This window comes from Poromitra crassiceps, assembly GCF_964638095.1.
Source record: "Poromitra crassiceps genome assembly, chromosome: 19".
In the NCBI taxonomy this organism is placed as follows: Eukaryota; Metazoa; Chordata; class Actinopteri; order Beryciformes; family Melamphaidae; genus Poromitra; species Poromitra crassiceps.
Window position 1 is genome coordinate 2,910,213 of NC_139646.1, and position 19,855 is coordinate 2,930,067.

Consider the following 19,855-nt stretch of genomic DNA (forward strand, 5'->3'; position numbering starts at 1 on the left):
AATGGATCTTATATAATGTGTTACTTCCTGTATGGTTTATTATGTTTATTGTTGTATCTTTGTCTCACTGCTCGTATCATTGTTGTACTGTTTTTGACTTGCCCCAGGCAGGGAAAAAGAGGTTTCGATCTCAATGGGACTCACCTAAATAAAGGATAAAAAAAAGATTGTAATGGAGCTTGGAAGTCACTTGGAAGTTGTGGCCTGCCGGCAGGTAACATCTCCACTGTCACCATAGAGTCTGTGGTGAGAGTCCGGGACAAATGCCTTCATATCAGCTCTGACTCCGCCTTCTAACTCCAGATTTTCACCCACTCCACCCGGGAGCTCTCTCGCCTGCAGGGTAGTGCACATCAATCAATAACTTTGACAGTTAAATCAATCAATAATCAATAAATCAATTAAGACTAAAAGCAACATTATTGGGTTTATTTTATGTCTGAGAGATGCTACACATCCAATAATACTCTGTGTGTGTGTGTGTGTGTGTGTGTGTGTGTGTGTGTGTGTGTGCGTGTGTGTGTGTGTGTGTGTGTGTGTTTGTGCATGCGTGCATGCGTGTGTCTGACCTAAAATGGCCATGAACCTGTAACGATCACATATTTGTAGGCCTAACCGAATGAGTCTGCGGTAATCGGATCACAAAGGCTACCCATACTATATTCTACAAGAAATCAATCAGGTTACAAGCGAGACAACGACTGAACAAGAGCAAACCTTTTAGACCACCACGCACCACTCCCCCACACCCAACACCACCCATATCCCGCTGCACTAATCCTACCCACCCCTCCTCCAATCCCAACTCTCTACCACCTTCATATCCTTAGCTATGGCCCTTTACCCACTAAACACACTAAATGTACATGACTGAGTAACTGACTGACTGACTGTTAGGGCTGTGGCACTTATCTCCCGATTCGATACTATCACGATACTTGGGTGCCGATTCGATATATATTGCGATTCTTAAGTATTGTGATTCTACGATTATTGCTATTCGATATTACGATTTATTGCGATTTTTGTTTCTTTTTTTCTTTTCTTTTTTCAGTTTGTTTGCTTTTTTACACTAGATTAGAACATGGGAAAAGTTGAATCATACACTAGAGACTGTATATTATATATCATGAGTAGGGCTGGGCGATGTAGTTAAAAACAGGGGCGGACTGGGATCATAATTCAGGCCGGGCATTAGATACCAAGCAGGCCAGGCCGATATGGGCCGACGGCGTGAAATTTGTCCGTTTGAAGCCCAATTTGGGCCAAGTCCAATTTTACAATGAGATGCACCCACTTTAACCCTGAAGTGTAATTATTACTTCAGACTAACTAATAAAGTAATAAAACCACTAGTAAACCAGTAGGCGGCGCCTGGCCTGCTGTTCAGTGAGTGGCCTGACTGCGGGCAATTTTTTTTTTTGGCGATTATCGATTCTGGAATAAAAGATCGATTAAAAAAATCGTGACATTAAAAATCGCGATACTTAAGTGAATCGATTTTTTCCCCCACCCCTACTGACTGTCCTGAAAATTTCCATCATATGACTCCGGTGGGGTCATAAGAAAAAAGCAAATGATCTGAAACCTCTGAACGAGTGGGCACACACACTTACAGACACTTTTAAATTCACTGTCAGTTCAAATTACATTTTGAATGTAACGGTGGTGCTGCAACTATTTGAACACATTCAAGCATATTGAAGGTCACACTGTTTTGTTAGAGGCAATCGCCTTAACACAATCAAAAGCTGTTTGAGAGCTAAGAGGCTGTTCATGTGTGAGGAGGACAAATTATTGCATCAAGGGCTCTGAGCCTTTTCCCAGAATAATCCCTGTTGGTGTTGCTAAAGTTCTACTAAAGAACAATAAAAAAAAAAAAATGCAGGAAATGTAGACAAAAGCAGTATGGTCTTTTCACTATAGGTTATTTTTTTCTCTTCAGAGATAGTTCTCTGGGTCAGTGATTCTCAACCTTTTCATATCAAGGACCCATAATTTAATCCACATTTGATCCACAAGATGAGTCTCTCGGATTTAAATTTGAGAATATTTGTATTGTTAGACATGATTTTCTTCTCAGAATTCCACGATTAGGCTTTTGTGTATGACTTCCCTCATTTGTTTAGATGTTTTATTGCAGAAAGTGTATGAAACCCATGACCAAAACACTCGTACATTCTGTCATTGTGTTACTTACGGTTGAAATTCTAGTGAAAATAAAGGATTAGCATTTTTGCTCAAGGACCCCTGGGGGGGTCCCCGGACTTCACTTTGAGAACCATGCTCTCTCTAGAGCAGCACATTTATATTCGCGAGTTGCAGGTTTTATGAGCTACACTCTTCAACTTTTCTCAGGTTGCACTTGTATCACCTGCCCCAACAGCATGCTGACACCTACATTGACTTGGCTTAATTAACTTCTGCAGGAAGATTCTGTGATAGTAAAGGATAAAAGTAAGGATATGTTTGGAGAGGAATGCAAATGGAAGCAAACTTGAGCAAAGCCAGAGGCTCGTCCATATAGATGCTCCCAGAGGAAGCAGCTTCTTGACTTTGCAGCCTGTTTGGGGCTTTATAGGGCTGCTGCTGATTGGCCTCAGCTGCTCTCTACACGATGCTGGATTGAAAAACACATCCTGTCTGTCCAGAGCCAGATTAACACCCCCAGGGGCCCCGGGGCACTGAAGCTCCCAGGGGCCCCCCTACCCATCGTCCGGATGTTTGGATGTTTTTTCGCCATATTTAGAGGAATATCTCATTTTAAATTAACATTAGTATTATACTGTTATGGCATTATTCAGTTTCTGAGATTCTGTTTCTCACTCACTCATAGGCGATTCGAGGCTTTGCAAACAGGTAGCACCAGCAGGATAAAAATATTAGTCTGACTAGGGGGTTTCTAGGGTGGGCTGTGCCCCCCCTGGACAAAGAAATTTTGTACATTTTAAAGTAAAATGCATGAATCTGATGCACTCTGAGAGCAAAAGGAAGAGGCTAATCTTCACATTAATATCCACTGTGCTGTGGCTTTACAATGATGAAAAAATAATTTACATTACATTTCCAATACAAAACAGCAGAGGGTGCCGCAGCACCACAAGCACCCCCACTTCCCGCGCCCCTGGTCACCACTTGCCCACAGGCATCCAATGAGACTAAATCATCAGACTTAATCTTCTTGGAAACACTTTTTATTTTGTCCTGATTGGTCTTAGATTTGTGTCATAGTTCTGTGGAGCCCAACATGAGCCCGACCAAAAAAAAAAAAAAAAAATTATTTTTTATTTTTTTGGAGGGCCCCTTCACCCCGAGGGCCCCGGGGCACCTGCCCCGGTTGCCCTATGGTTAATCCGGCCTTGTGTTTGTCTGAGTCTCCACCACTGCTGTTATGGACCCGCTGTTCAAATGAACATTTGCTGCCCATATCTGTCTCTCTCTCTTTCTCTGTCTCTCTGTCTCTCTCTCTCTCTGTCTCTCTCTCTGTCTGTCTGTGTGTGTGTGTCTCTCTCTCTCTCTCTCTCTCTCTCTCTCTCTCTCTCTCTCTCTCTCTCCCTCTCTCTCTCTCTCTCTCTCTCTCTCTCTCTCTCTCTCTCTCTTCTCGGCTGTGGGCAGAAAGTTGAGGAAGGAGCGGTGAGTAGTTGCCGACATCACCGTTCACCATTCAGTTCAGCACCGCGGACAGCGAATGGGAGCTCAGCCACAGCCTATTGGAGAATTGGTGAGAGATGGAGAACTAGCCAATTGATTTGACACCGAAGACGTTGTTTTGGGGTATGTAGACATTTTTGATTATTTACAGAGGAATGGAATTTTTCACAGCCCGCCACAGTAAAAGTCTAGAGACTATAGGTTGCCTTTATTTCGATCTTTTCTGAATAAACCTGATGAATGAGTGCTAAAATGGTTTAGCAGACGTTGGCAGTGTCTGAAATAATAAGTGTATTGTGCACATGTTTGCTGTTGATGCCCATAGCACACGTGACACGCATATGCCTAATATTCCGAGACACATAAGACGTAAAAAAGAGACAACACGTCGATAAGCCTGCAGGTCCGCCATGCGTAAAAGCAGTGGCACTGTTCCCTGCGATACAAGTGCTTGACGCACGACAAACTGGGCGACTTTGTTCGCCGTGTCTGGGAGGCTATGTGTAGGATGCGCTATAGCCATTAAAACGCTGAGGGAGTCGCCGACGATGCTGTCACGATTATAATCATCATGGCTCATTAGGCTACTACACCAGCGGCGTTTGGTGCGTAATTAGGGGGAAGAAACGGCATTGTTACCAAATTATCTTGATAACCTGATGAGTTGGGTCATGATGCATTCTGCGCAATGATTATGGATTCCAAAAATGCATTTCAGAAAAAAGTATACTGTTCTGATATTGAGAGAGAGAGAGACACACACACACAGATAGTGTGTGCTTGTGTGTGAATCACAGCGCACACTTGCATGCTCTGAAATGAATCTCCTCTTGCACACAGACAGACAGACAGACAGACAGACAGACAGACAGACACACACACACACACACACACACACACACACACACACACACACACACACACACACACACACTTTCTCTCTCTCTCACACACACACACACACACACACACACACTCTCTCTCTCACTCTCTCTCACACACATGCACGCACACGCGCACACACACACACACACACACACACACACACACACACACACACACTAGCGTGCATGTTCTGCACACACACAAAAGAACCAGAGAAACCCAAAGGCACCCAGTGCAGAGGGAAGGGTCGCACCACGGGAGATGCACGCACCTCTTGACACATCAGTATGTGTGTATGTCCACCCGATCTGCTGATGCATCGTCTTCTCTTCTCTTCTCTTCTCTTCTCTTCTCTTCTCTTCTCTTCTCTTCTCTTCTCTTCTCTTCTCTTCTCTTCTCCTGTCCCAATGGAAGTATGGAAGAAAACGGCAGAAATGAAGACTTTCTGCTAAAACAGTGAGAGCAGGAGGAAACAAAACGACATCTACATCCGTCCTCTTCCCTCCTCCTTTCTGAAAGCCACAATGGCGATGCACGAGCAGACAGGCTGGTCTGCCCTCTCCGCAGACCTCAACTCCACTCCTCCAGCCACCCCTGCTCCCTTCCTGCTTTCCACCTATCTCATCATCTCCAACATCTCCTCCAACGTGTCCACTCAGAGTGTCCCGTTCCAGGGCAGCAGCACTCTGGTGACGGCGCTCATCTCCCTGGCGGTCTTCATCTTTGGGCTGGCCGGTAACACGCTGGCCATCTACGTGGTGCTGCGCTATGCCAAAATGAAGACCGTCACCAACATCTACATCTTAAACCTGGCCGTGGCCGACGAGCTCTACATCGCCGGGCTTCCCTTCCTCACCACCCAGAACGTGCTCTCCTATTGGCCCTTTGGCTCCTTCCTGTGCCGCGCCGTCATGACCGCAGACGCGATGAACCAGTTCACGTCCATCTTCTGCCTGACGGTGATGTCCATCGACCGCTACCTCGCGGTGGTTCACCCCATCCGCAGCACCAAGTGGCGGCACCCCCGCGTCGCCAAGATGGTGAGCGCTGCCGTGTGGGCCGTGTCCTTTGTGGTGGTCCTGCCTGTGGTCATCTTCTCCGATGTCCAGGTACACAAAGTTCAGTCAGCAGATCTTAGCCTCTCAGTAAGTAAGCTGCGATTTATAGTTCACCCCCCGAAATGAAAATGATCTCACCACCCCCATGTCAGCTGTAACTCCACTGCAGTTCGTATAGGGCCACCGAACACACGGCTTGTTGTGCCCTGTAGTTCCATCTCAGCCTTCACCCAAACCAAACTGAAGTTAACGAGGCCAGACCAGCTATTTACAGCTCCGAATAAAGCATAGACTGTACATCAGATTTCTCAGAACAATGGCATGGCAATTTGACAGTATATTATCAATTATATTATTGATTAGCTATAGCTATTCAGTCTTGTCATCGTCGCCAAATCAATATCAAGATTTTCACAAACAAATGATAGGCCCTGTGTGCTACTACCGCTGCCTGAAGTAGCGAGTTGGTGTGAGATGATCGCTTATATGTGATACAAAGTATCAGTATATTTCAATATTTCATAGCCAGTGTGAACTACTTAGTAGGTGTCCATTGTCAAGATTTAATGGACATTGGACACCCTGAAGCTAGTCCAAATAAAGTATTCACCCAGACCATGTCATAACAGAGTAGCGCAGGCATTACGTGTTTTTGTAGGCTTACCCAGAAGCCCCTGCACCTCCTGGTTCCTACGTGTAAAAGTCAATGGGATTTTTTTAATATGGGAATTTTGGTTCAATGCATGAAATAAGGTCTGTGGTTAACACAAGTTCATGAAACGGCAAACTTTGTTTTGAGCAAGAGAATCTTCACAAACGAGGACCACTTTTATGACTTTTGAAGTGTTTTATGAAAATCGCCTAGAAAGGCGCTTATTACGCTCTGAAAATCATAAAAGTGGTCCTCATTTGTGAAGATTTACTTGCTCAACACATTTTTTCATAAACTTTTGTTTTTAACCCAAACCCCCATAAAAAAATCCCATTGTCTTTGACTTTGATTTTTAGGAAACGGAAGTGCTAACGTCCAGGTCTTTCCGGACTCATTCCTGCCGTACTCTATGGATTAGTATATTCAGATTTTCCTCTAATATTTATATCAACTTATTTCATCTCCTCTCAGGATATGTTTAATTCATGCAACGTGATCTGGCCAGAGCCCAAAGACGTGTGGTCCACAGCCTTCATCATCTACACTGCCACACTTGGCTTCTTTGGACCGCTGCTCGTCATTTGCCTCTGCTACCTACTTATCGTCGTCAAGGTGTGTGTGTGTGTGTGTGTGTACACTGTGTGCGTGTGTGTGTGTGTGTGTGTGTGTGTGTGTGTGTTTGTGTGTGTGTGTCAGAATCAGAAACGCTTTTACTGTATGTCCACAGTATGCAAGTTACATATCGAGGAATTTGTCTTAGTGTCTGTATGCAGCGTAGCAGTCAGGTCAATATGTAAGGGATAATGGATAGTGAGCCGGTGATTACTGGCGAAATAATGACCGACAGGTGATATTGAGCCCGACGCGCAGCGGAGGGCTTAATCATTCACCTGAAGGTCATTATTTCCAGTAATCACCGGCTCACTATCCATTATCCCGCTTAGAACACGGCCTACAACTAAATCATTCAATAATCTGACAAAAATAATTATTCAAATAGATTTTTTAATAGCGTTTTAAACGACAAAGCGGTTTCATTCATAATTGGCACACAAGACACCACAGCTGCAACTGGTTGGCCTAATTAGTAGTGTCTTGCTGACAAAATGCTCTTATCAACTGATTAATCCAGGTGTGGCAGAGCAGCGGTCGGTTGTCGAGAAATAATGACCGGTGAATATTGTTGATTGACCAATCAGAATCGAGTATTCAAGAGAGCCGTGTTCTAAACAGAGATAAAGAAGTAGGAATATAACTAAAAGCACAACATTGCAAGTGCAATCAAATCTAATCAAATATATACATGTACATGAGTGGAGGAGAGGATGAAATTTACAGTCAGAGTTAAATAGGCTTTAAATAGGCGATGAATTTACATGAATTTACCAACCCGATCTCCCAAAAAATCGTAAAATAGCAACGTTTGTGGACAAACGTTGCTATTTTACGATGTCGGCTAAGAAATTGTAAAATGGGAACGTATGCGTCTACAGCGGTGGGCGGGGTTTGGGCGTGTTTTACGGAGATTTTCTGTTTCTAACCCCTCCCCCTACTCTAATCCTCACCCTAACCACTCGGAACGTTAATATTTTACGTTTTTCGAGCCGAAATTGTAAAATAGCAACGTTGGTCCACATCGTTGGTATTATACGTTTTTCTAAGAGACTGTGTTGGAATTTACAGTCCGAGTTATGTTCATGTGTGTGTGTGTGTGTGTGTGTGTGTGTGTGTGTGTGTGTGTGTGTGTGTGTGTGTGTGTGTGTGTGTGTGTGTGTGTGTGTGCGTGTGCCTGTGTGTGAATGTGTAATTACTGTCATCTACATGATCTACATCTACATGGTTCTCAAAGTGTGGTCCCTGGGGTTCCCAGGGGTCCCCAGCAAAAAGGGGATAATTTATTTTCACAATACCATCGATAAGTAACACAATGACAGAATGTATGACTGTTCTGGTCATGAGTTTCATACACTTTCTGTAATAAAACATCTAAAAGTAAAAAATTGTATCAGATGGGGGACCCTGGGACAAAATTGTATTAACTGGGGGTCGGTGGTCTAAGTTTAGGGATCCTTGACGTGAAAACTTTTGAGAACCACTGATCCACATCATCTTCCTTATACCCTCATTTTGATCATCACCAGTAATATTCTCTTTACCATCGTTGCTATCATCACCCTCACCCTCGACCCCCTACTCCTTCTCCTCCTCCTGCAGGTGAAGTCGTCGCGGGCGCGGGCGGGCTTCACCAAGCGTCGGCGCTCCGAGCGCAAGGTGACCCGGATGGTGGTGGTGACCGTGGTGGTGTTTGTGCTCTGCTGGCTGCCGTTCTTCATCATCAACATTGTCAACCTGGTGGTCATCATCCCAGAGTCCAGCGCCACCGCCGGCATCTACTTCTTCTCGGTCATCCTGTCGTACGCCAACTCCTGCGCCAACCCGCTGCTCTATGGCTTCCTGTCGGACAACTTCAGACAGAGCTTCAAGAAGGTGGGCGGCAGAAAGGCTGCGTGAGATGACGTGTTGGGAGAGAGAGAGAGAGAAAGAGAGAGAGAGAGAGAGAGAGAGAGAGAGATAGAGAGAGAGAGAAAGAGAGAGAGAGAGAGAGAGAGAGAGAGAGAGAGAAAGAGAGAGAGAGAGAGAGAGAGAGAGATCTAATCCATAGCATACTTGGCTTGTGACCATGACCATGCAGGTGTTGTGTGTGAAGAGCCGGAGGCGTAAGGCTGTAGAGGATGGAGACCCCAGCGCCCCGCGCACTCTGCTGTCCCTCCGTAACCAGGACTACCACAACGACCCCCAGAGCAGCCAGGTGTGTGTGTGTGTGTGTGTGTGTGTGTGTGTGTGTGTGTGTGTGTGTGTGTGTGTCTGTGTGTCTGTGTGAAGTATGTGGAGGCAACAGTGTCCTTTGGGCACTGGCAAACCTAAGTGACAAGGGGAAATTGCCTGCAGGAAAGACATAGATATATCTCTGTCCTTGTCTTTTTCCCCCCAGCCCATTCTCACTCCGAACTCGTCTCAGAGACCCGCTTTGGCGAGTGCCTTTGGAGAAAACCTCCGTAACGCTTTTATGGAACGTTTGTTAACGTTGAACACTTTATGGTACGCAGCACGGGCGGACCGTTAAAGAGCACTCCACAGCTGAGGGTTCAGGGAAAGGTCAAGCACGCCCTCAGGCCTGTTGTCCAGGACGAGTTGGGACGGTACCACTCTGGTTTGGGTTGGGGGATTCGGCTTGGGGCCTGAAGACACAGGGGTCTCCCCTGGAGATTCTTTAGGGGGTTGAAAACCCTGGTCTAAAACCCTAACCTTAATCACGCCCACCCAATGCCTAAAGCTAAAGACCACCTACCCAATGCCTAACCCACCCCCCCCCCCCCCCCCCCGGGTGGTAAATAATACCGTCCCCTGAATGATACTACCGTACTTCCCAACTCGGTGTGGACGACCCACAGGTGGAGTGCTGCGTTCCATAAAACGCTCCAGACTCTGCGGAGCGTTACAGAGGTCGCCAAAGGTGCTGGACAAAGCGGTTCTGTGAGACGAGTTTGGAGTGTTTTTCTATATAGATAATGGATGTTGTCATGTTTGTTGCAGCAGTACATTTACAGTAAATGCACGAGATGCATGCATGCACCATATGTGTTCTGCTGTTTGCTTTGGAGAGGATGGAGAAACGTCAACAGTGTGTTCTCTGTCTCCTCTCCCTTCTCTTTCATGAACAGAAACACACACACACACACACACACACACACACACACACACACACACTGAAGTTTTTCCGCATTATCGAGGGATGCCTCGGTCTTAGAGGTTGTCTCAGTTAAGAAGTTAAGAAGTGGTGCTTCTGAATGTAAATGAATTAACATGCGGGTGTATTTGCGTGGGCATGTGCAACAGAAGTGAGAACAGACAGATGCGCATGGCTTGAGTGCATGAACGTGATTGGCCCACATGAATATGGATAGTCAATTAAAGGAAAACAGTTGCCACTTTTCAACCAGCTGCATAATTTTTTGTATCATTACAAAATCACCAGTTGGCATGGCTCATTAAGGCTCTCAATATGACTGTGCGCGCATACAGAAATGAGTAAATACAATCTGTAGCAATAACAGCCATGCAAGCCATGCATAGCCCCAGAGACAAGAGAACATTGAAAACAACTGTTGTGTTTCACACTATTCCCATTTTGGATAGTGATAAGCTTCAAATAGTTCCTTTAATGCTGCTGTGGTGGCGATGATTTGGAAAAGATTTCTGCTAGGATTGAAGAATTATTACAAGATACATTGTGTGTGTGTGTGTGTGTGGGTGGGTGTGTGGGTGGATGGGTGTGGGTGTGTCTGAGAGAGAGAGCGAAAGAGAGAGAGAGGAGGGCAGTCAGGGCAGGAAATAGCTTTTGACTTTGTGTGTTCAGCATGGGTTTTTTGATAGTGTGATAACCCATACAGGGCTACTATATACACATATAAGGCTTTCCCAAAAGATCCATCAACTGATTCAAGGTTATGGAAGTTACAGTGTGATCAGTAGGTCACATGTTACAGAATATGTTAGAGCAGCGGGTCATTTCGATGCAAGTGGAAAGTCTGTCTCGAGAGATTATATTCACACCAAATGTGACACGATTTTGCGGTTACTGTAAATAGGTTCTAAACAAACCATTGTGGCATGAAAAAAAGAGTCAACTTCAAGCAGCAACAACATGCTTTTGAGGAGAGAGCATGGAGAGGTCGCACGCACACGGGCGCACACACACACGCACACACACACACACACACACACACTCACAGACACACACACACACACACACACATATACACATAAACTCAAAGGTGTGAGAAGATCCTGCATTATAACATGTAAAAATTTTATTCAGGTTAGTAGCGGTACGTGTATGCATGTGCACTTTCAGTCGCGCACACACACACACACACACACACACACACACACACACACACACACACACACATTTTTTTACAATTTATTTAGTCTTTTCATTTACAACTGTAAGGCAATCATCACAAGTGTATACAACTTCGATAAGCATGAACAGACACATGGCAGCACATTCACACATAATACAGGACAGACAGGGGGAAACACGAAAATAAAAAATAAAAATACAATTTAAAATAAATAAAACATAAGATGGCTAGAGACTTGTTAAAGATAAATAGAGGTACACACACACACACATGCATGCATGAGGTGCTCCCATCTCCTGTCTCTGCATGGCGTCTAATTGGAGCATGTGGTTCAGCCTGTCAGGTCTGTCAGTGAATGGGCAGGCCGCTGTTTAAACATTCCTTTTATACCTTTCCCTCCTCTCCCTCTTTACTTTCACTCCCATTACCACGCCTCTCCTCTCCTCTCTCCTTCATTCTTTTCTTCCATTTCTCCTCCTAACTCCATCCTTCCTCTGGTACCTCCCTTCTTCTATTCTCCATGATTCTGTCGCTGCTCACTCTCTCTCTCTCTCTCTCTGTCTCTCTCTCTCTCTCTCTCTGTCTCACTCTCTCTCTCTCTCTCTCTGTCTCTCTCCCTCTCACTCTCTCTCTCTCTCTCACTCTCACTCTCTCTCTCTCTCTCTCTGTCTCTCTCACTCTCTCTCTCTCTCTCTCTCTGTCGCTCTCCCTCTCACTCTCTCTCTCTCTCTCTCTCTCACTCTCACTCTCTCTCTCTCTCTCTCTCTGTCTCTCTCTCTCTCTCTCTCTCCCTCTCACTCTCTCTCTCTCTCTCTCTCTCACTCTCTCTCTCTCTCTGTCTCTCTCTCTCTCTCTCTCTCTCTCTCTCTATCTGTTGGCTCACTGAAGGTGTCTCCTCACTCTTCCGCCCGGCCTACCTCTCACACAGCAGCAGTGGACCTGCACCCCTCCCCTTCGCCCAGCGGATTCTCCTCCCGTTGCCCGGGAATGGGAGCCGCGGCGATACCTTCCATAGCAACCTCCACAGTCGTCTCCGTGGCTGAACCGAACACCGTCACCGCCCTGACTACACCGCAGGAACTGTGACCTTTGAACTGTGACCTGTGTCACTCTGGGAAGCAGGAAGCTACTTTTTGTGTGTGAGGATCAGTGGCCCTCGGCTTCCCTCTGATGACGCGGAAGTGAATTGAAAAGCTGTAGTTCCTCGAATGGCCACTAGGCATTCGCCCCATGTTAAAATGCCCGACTTTGTAACAGGATTAAACATGTTTCCAGTCAGGGGCAAAACACGGTTTTGGTCTTTATAGGTCTATATATATATATATATATTTATATATATTTCACCTGTAGGGGGTCATCTTTTATATAACTCACCGTTTGGAGTAAAATAGCTGATAGAAAAGGGGGTGATTGACAGATCGCCTGTCCATTATTGATCGCGCAGCTTGCCGATCACGGACCAATAGCAGGCGGAGCTGCGGTTCTGGGAAACCCCCATACTCACGTGAGGTGACTCCACCCATTCCCTCCCACTCTGCTGACGAAAAATCAAGATGGCGACGGCCAGTGTTTCATCTCCAAACGGGAGACCAAGATCAAGGGGATAGATAGCTCTGTCCATATTATTTATGTCAGTGGTGAGGACTCATACAGAGCTGGTGAGGAAAAAAACAAGGTGGATAGATACTCTTTAATAAGGGGAATGAAGGAAGAGAGAGTCATTAGACTATACATAGAGTTCAATTCTTGTACTTTTTTCTGACTCACTGCACACACACACACACACACACACACACACACACACACACACACACACACACACACACACACACACACACACACACACACACACACACACACACACACACACTTTAATATCTTTCAAGCACTCCCACAATACTTACCCGTAATTACCCGTCTCTTGATGTGCATCTCTGCTCATATGACTCATGCGGTTATATGCGTTTGGTACTGTAGGTACTGTAGGTATGCTCTGTCTCTAACCCAGACGCAGCCAGAGATGAGAATGTTGGTAGGTCTGTCTCTAACCCAGACGCAGCCAGAAATGAGAATGTTGGTAGGTCTGTCTCTAACCCAGAAGCAGCCAGAAATGAGAATGTTGGTAGGTCTGTCTCTAACCCAGAAGCAGCCAGAAATGAGAATGTTGGTAGGTCTGTCTCTAACCCAGACGCAGCCAGAGATGAGAATGTTGGTAGGTCTGTCTCTAACCCAGACCCAGCCAGAGATGAGAATGTTGGGTAGGTCTGTCTCTAACCCAGAAGCAGCCAGAAATGAGAATGTTGGTAGGTCTGTCTCTAACCCAGACCCAGCCAGAGATGAGAATGTTGGGTAGGTCTGTCTCTAACCCAGACGCAGCCAGAGATGAGAATGTTGGGTAGGTCTGTCTCTAACCCAGACCCAGCCAGAGATGAGAATGTTGGTAGGTCTGTCTCTAACCCAGACCCAGCCAGAGATGAGAATGTTGGGTAGGTCTGTCTCTAACCCAGACCCAGCCAGAGATGAGAATGTTGGTAGGTCTGTCTCTAACCCAGAGGCAGCCAGAGATGAGAATGTTGGTAGGTCTGTCTAACCCAGACGCAGCCAGAGATGAGAATGTTGGTAGGTCTGTCTCTAACCCAGAAGCAGCCAGAAATGAGAATGTTGGTAGGTCTGTCTCTAACCCAGACGCAGCCAGAGATGAGAATGTTGGTAGGTCTGTCTCTAACCCAGAAGCAGCCAGAGATGAGAATGTTGGTAGGTCTGTCTCTAACCCAGAAGCAGCCAGAGATGAGAATGTTGGTAGGTCTGTCTCTAACCCAGACGCAGCCAGAGATGAGAATGTTGGTAGGTCTGTCTCTAACCCAGAAGCAGCCAGAGATGAGAATGTTGGTAGGTCTGTCTCTAACCCAGACGCAGCCAGAGATGAGAATGTTGGGTAGGTCTGTCTCTAACCCAGAAGCAGCCAGAAATGAGAATGTTGGTAGGTCTGTCTCTAACCCAGACGCAGCCAGAGATGAGAATGTTGGTAGGTCTGTCTCTAACCCAGAAGCAGCCAGAGATGAGAATGTTGGTAGGTCTGTCTCTAACCCAGACGCAGCCAGAGATGAGAATGTTGGTAGGTCTGTCTCTAACCCAGACCCAGCCAGAGTTGAGATGGACACCACACTTTGCATTCATGCAGTCTGCGCCTTTCTGTTGCCAAGCTCCATTTTCTTTCTCTGCATCCAACGACAAGTGCCTTTTGAACCTCCTAAAAATGACCAGCACACCTAACACAGCTTCTCTCACACTTCTCTCTCAAAACATGTAACATGTAAGGATCTACTACACTCCAGAAACAGAAATACTATTAAATGCATATTTTAAAGTGTGCTTGGGAAATATGCACGTTGGCGGCTTCAGACAGTGAATGGTAATTTGAACTTCAGTCCTCAGGTTCATTCATTCATTCGCTTTTTTTTTTATACAAAAGGATACCAAAGCGTTGAGAGGAGCAAAAGATCTAAAGTTGGACAGTCCAGCTTTCCCTGGATGCTTGCTGCTGTGTAGGAGCGCTTCAGTTTCAGTTTGTCACTTCAGCCGTAGAGGATTTCTCGTAAGTGCGTCCATAGCCGACGGCAGAATTTCATTTGGGGAAATAGGGCAAATCTACGGGGTTTCAAATAGAGAAGATGGGATGTTCTTCTCTATTGCAGCCCTACTTCTACTACTAAGCATCTTTGAGTTCTTTAAAAGCGCAATATAAGTTCAATGTATTATTATTATTATTATTACTTTGTGATATGAAGGAATAGTTCACCCACAACTGAAAAGCCTGTCATCATCTACTCACCCTCATTCCAAATGATCTCCAAAGCAACTGAAGTCAATGGGGACCAGAGTTCCCACAATTATTTGTTGCAAATTAATCAGCTGTAGTTGAGATTTGCACTAATGGTGTAAATATAGGTATTTTTGGAACTCTGAAGAACTGGTCCCCGACTGACTTCAGTTGTTTTGGAAAAGGTAGTGCAGACACCTGGTGCCCCTCAGGATTTTCTACTGGCTTTTTCATGTGAATTTTTTCTTGTCTCGACGCTACCGGCTTTGAGCGTCACCTCCACCGTAGTTGTGTTACATGCATGTAACTCTCTGTTTGTTAATTGGTACACCTGTTGTTGATTGTTCCCATAGCCTGTTGCCGTTTGGGTAAGTAACCTGAGTTGGTATTATTTTTCCTTTGGAAGAATAAGAAAGTAAACGCAGTAAAACATATATATATATAATTGTTCCCTCCTGCTAGGTCTTTCTTTATTTCCCCTCGTACATTTGTGAGAGTGGTGATTTTAAGTCGTTTGTTTCTACATAGTTGGATTTATTTTTTGTGAGGAGAGATTAATGGAGCTCCCTTAACCTCTGTGCACATTCAGTGGGTTCATCCGTGGACAGGCTTACTTTTGTGTTGCCTATAGTGCAGTTTTGAATAGTTTATTTACTGCTTGCTGTCAAATAATAGCATGGTCATTTCTGCCGGGCAGTAATGGCCCCCGTGCAACAGTCACCGTATTGTGACTATTATGTATTGTTGAAGCACACAGCTGTGCCCCAATTAATTTAATTTGAGCCAGGGCTGTCGACAGGGGTCGGACAACCCATAGAGTTATTCCAGGCCCCGGATCAGGTGGTCCCTTAAAGAAGGGGTGGATCTTTCGGTCTTATGCTGATCTTTTTCTTGTAATACACAATGTGCTCTTTCTGTTAACCCTCGGGCAGTGTTGCGCAAGTTACTTTCAAAATGTAATATACTACATATTACTAGTTACTTTCATAGTAATAAGTTACTTTAACTTTAACTCGTTACTTATTACTTATTACTTGTTTGCATTACTTTCACCAAAAAATAACAGCAGTTGCAGAATGACATTGCCGCCCCGGAACCAACCCAAAAAAGAATTTCAACCATCTTGAAGTCAGTGTAAAACTGTCCAAAATTCGAAATGTTACCCTTCGCCTTTGTTATTGTCATCATGGTCATATTTTGCATCAAAACACACAATTTGATTAGGAAATGATTATATCTTTATTTAAATATGTTCTTTGATTTAATTTTTTTTAACTAAATTTGTAACTTGCGTTACTTGACAAAGTAACTGGTATAATATTACTGAAATCCTATACGAGGGATCAGCTGAGCAGCATTTTGGTAAACAAACCACGTCACTGGGTGGCAATGGCAATGGAACCCTATGGAGCCCAAGTGGCACGAGGCTTGAGTGTCTGACTCTATAGCCAGCTAACTCTGTTTACATTTTAAAAACTGCGACAGTTCACACAACTTTAACACGACATGCATGTATTACACATCAAACTCTTGAGCTACTTCTGCTCTCACTCAGAATGTCAAAATATAAGCAATGTCATGTATAGTTTTTGAGATATTAATGTTTGTTTGGCACAACTCATACTATTAACTGCAGCGGGGTTCCGCATTTCTGGGTGGCAAGTGACGTCACGCTGATTCTATTGGTAATAAGTTATATTACTGAGTTACTGCTAAAAGTACCTGTAATATGTTCCTTTTGGAATGTGTTACCCCCAACACTGCCCTCGGGACACTTTAATTCATCATACACATTTAGCTTTTTGGACATTTTTCTCCCCTAAGTGTGAGTACCCCCCCCCCCCCCCATAAGAAGTTATTTCTCTCTAGATCTTTTAAACAACTTCAGCCCTCATCATAGATACCACCAAGTTTTTAATACTTTTCAGAATGTTAACCCTTTAAATGCCAGTTTGTCTACATAATGCCACTGCCACTGTAATGTAAAAAAAAAAAGAGAAAAAAAAGCATGAATTATTTTCCAATATAATAAATGCAAATTGTTTTGTCTTTTGATTGTTTGTTTGTTTGTTTGTTTGTTTGTTTGTTTGTTTGTTTGTTGTTGTTGTTGTTGTTGTTGTTGTTGTTGTTGTTGTTGTTGTTGTTGTATTTGTTTGCTCGTTTTGTTCTTGTGGGGGTTATCAGAGCCTGGGATATGTCAAAGATTGGCAGCAACATTCATTTTGATCCATTTTTAGTTTTTGTGCAGTGCCTGATTTAACCAAATCCTCATTAAAAAAGGCCTCATCATCTAATAAAAAGCCTGCCAAAAGCCACCGGATATGAGTAACATATTCCCACTCCACTCCTTCTCTCCTCTTAGCCAACCACTCTCTATCTCTGTCTATCTCTCTCCTCTTAGCCAACCACTCTCTCTCTCTGTCTATCTCTCTCCTCTTAGCCAACCACTCTCTCTCTCTGTCTATCTCTCTCCTCTTAGCCAACCACTCTCTCTCTCTGTCTATCTCTCTCCCACTCACTCACTCTCTCTGTCTATCTCTCTCCCAGAGAGAGAGAGAGAGAGAGAGAGAGAGAGAGAGAGAGAGAGAGAGAGAGAGAGAGAGACAGACAAGTATCAAATAGGAGACAGAAAACAGAACACAAGTCAGAGACAAAGGTTTGAATTGAGGGGGAGAATGAGAAGAAGACAGGTAGTGTGTGTGTGTGTGTGTGTGTGTGTGTGTGTGTGTGTGTGTGTGTGTGTGTGTGTGTGTGTGTGTGTGTGTGTGTGTGTGTGTGTGTGTGTGTGTGTGTGTGTGTGTGTGTGTGTGTGTGTGTGTGTGTGTGTGTGTGATGAGGGAAGAAATGGGGTGGCAGAGTGAAGATGTGACGAGACAAGGGAAGAGAAATGTGATTTTGATCTGTGGCAATAGGACCTTGATTACGTATATGCTGCTCGCCGATCTTTATCTTTACTTATAAATATTTATTTCTAATTTATATTCCCCTCACCCCTTTGCCTCTTTACCACCTGCCTCTGTGAAAATGACAGTAGGCTATATGCCCAGACATGAAGAGTGCATGCAATCTTCTAAATGATAAAACCCCATTCATTATAAGTTATGATTACACGGCCTTGTTGAATACTCGATTGTGATTGGCCAATCACGGCATTCAGCGGTCTGTTATTTCTACACCACCTACCCCTGCTAGGTGCATCTATGCACCGAGGCCACGTCCAGTTGTAATGCCTGTGTAAAAGGCTGGACCCAAGAATGTAGATAGAGGAAACATTTAAAGTATTTTACTGACTCAAAAGGTAAACAAACTGAAAAGTTGTGGGTTTGACTCCTGGGTATAAATATACAAAGTCACTGGGTAATTCCACGGTTCAAGGTTCCAACAGAAAGGCTCCAAAATGATAACTAAGAGTTCACGTGAAATAAAACTAAAACAGGTCACATCCAAGCTTCCAACTCAGGGGGAAAACAGGCGTATAGGCTATAACGCCATGTTGGGGTGCTACGCCGAGAAACGGGCTGAGACTCGTGTCGAGGCTAGCAGAGATGCTACATGCTGGCTAACTTCCTGATGATCAAAACCAGAGTGAGCTGACAAGCTGAGGAGGATAACGGTGTGGATCAGAGCAGCAGGGGTGCAATGTAGAGGTGAAATAAAGGACAAGATGCACACAGAGAGATAGCCTCCATTTATTTTCTCATTAACCAGCTTGCCAAGCCACTGCACTCACATTAGCTCATGGTGGTGGTTCACTCATCTACAAAACTCCATTTGCATAAAATATTGGCTAAACTCTTCCAAATAGAGATTGGATTTCTATTTTATTTGTAATAACCAGACCAACTCAGCAAGCCGTATATGTTTGACTTGGCCAGATAGTGTTCTGGTAATGGCCCCAAGGCACATCAGTGGGGCGACACTCCATATAAGAAAAAACATTACTGAACTCATAATCTCCTCCGTTTGCTATGTCCAAACAGTTTGCAGTTCAAACTCATTCATTGATTTCTCCCGTCTATTAATAGCTCTTTCAGTAACACACACGGGCAAGACAGAGAGAGAGGGGAGAGCAGCGTCAGAGCAGAGCGCTATATTGGAATACAAAGTGATAACGTCTTTCTATGTTTCATTACTTCTCACGTCAGAGAAGGCAACAGAAGCACACTCACTAATGGTCTCCTCTTCACCCAGGCAGGGGAGAGACAAGAGGGCATCTGCTTCATACAAACACTCTTTTCACCCTCTGTTACGCCTGGCCTCTGGGAAACCAAACATAACACAAGGAAGTGACTCCCCCACTTTCCCAACGCCCAAGGGTGACCAGGCCACGGCAGTGGCGCTGGAAGTATTTTTAGGTAGGGGGTGCTGCAAGGCCGTAGCCACCGATTCAACATTGGGGGGGACGGCGGGCGCCGGAAGATTTGGTGGGTCGCGGCCAAATTTTTTTGGGCCACTTTGTCGCCAGATTAGAGGAATATTAACATTAAGATTAGACTGTTGTGTCATTATTCAGTCACCTTTTCTCACTCACCTCCATGTCACCACTTGCTCCCACTGCTGTGTCGGAATCCTCATTCTCTCTCCCACCCTTTTTGGACTTTTAGCCATATTTAGAGGAATATTTAATTTTAAATTAACATTAGGATTATACTGTTGTGATGTCATTATTCAGTGTCTTCTCCTCTTCTCTGCAGCATTACTCAATTTACCCTCAGGAATCAGGGACAGTGATAGCCTATCTGCTATTCCTCCCATATATCCAGGGCCGGATTAATAGTACCATGGGCCCCCGGGGCTATTCATTTTCTAAGCTATTCATTTAGCCTTTTAGTCATAAAGATTATATCTTCCAGACTGAAAT

General features: G+C 44.7%; 1 protein-coding gene across 1 annotated transcript; it reads left to right on the forward strand.

Annotated features, from left to right (window-relative positions):
- Positions 1-5,060: 5,060 nt before the first annotated feature.
- LOC310793466 (somatostatin-like receptor.1) lies at positions 5,061-12,260 on the forward strand (the record flags this gene model as incomplete). Its single annotated transcript, XM_083655272.1, has 6 exons — positions 5,061-5,645; positions 6,718-6,858; positions 8,461-8,733; positions 8,939-9,055; positions 9,239-9,302; positions 12,103-12,260. The coding sequence occupies 6 exons, from the start codon at positions 5,061-5,063 to the stop codon at positions 12,258-12,260; spliced, it is 1,338 nt and encodes a 445-aa protein (XP_083511398.1).
- Positions 12,261-19,855: the final 7,595 nt, after the last annotated feature.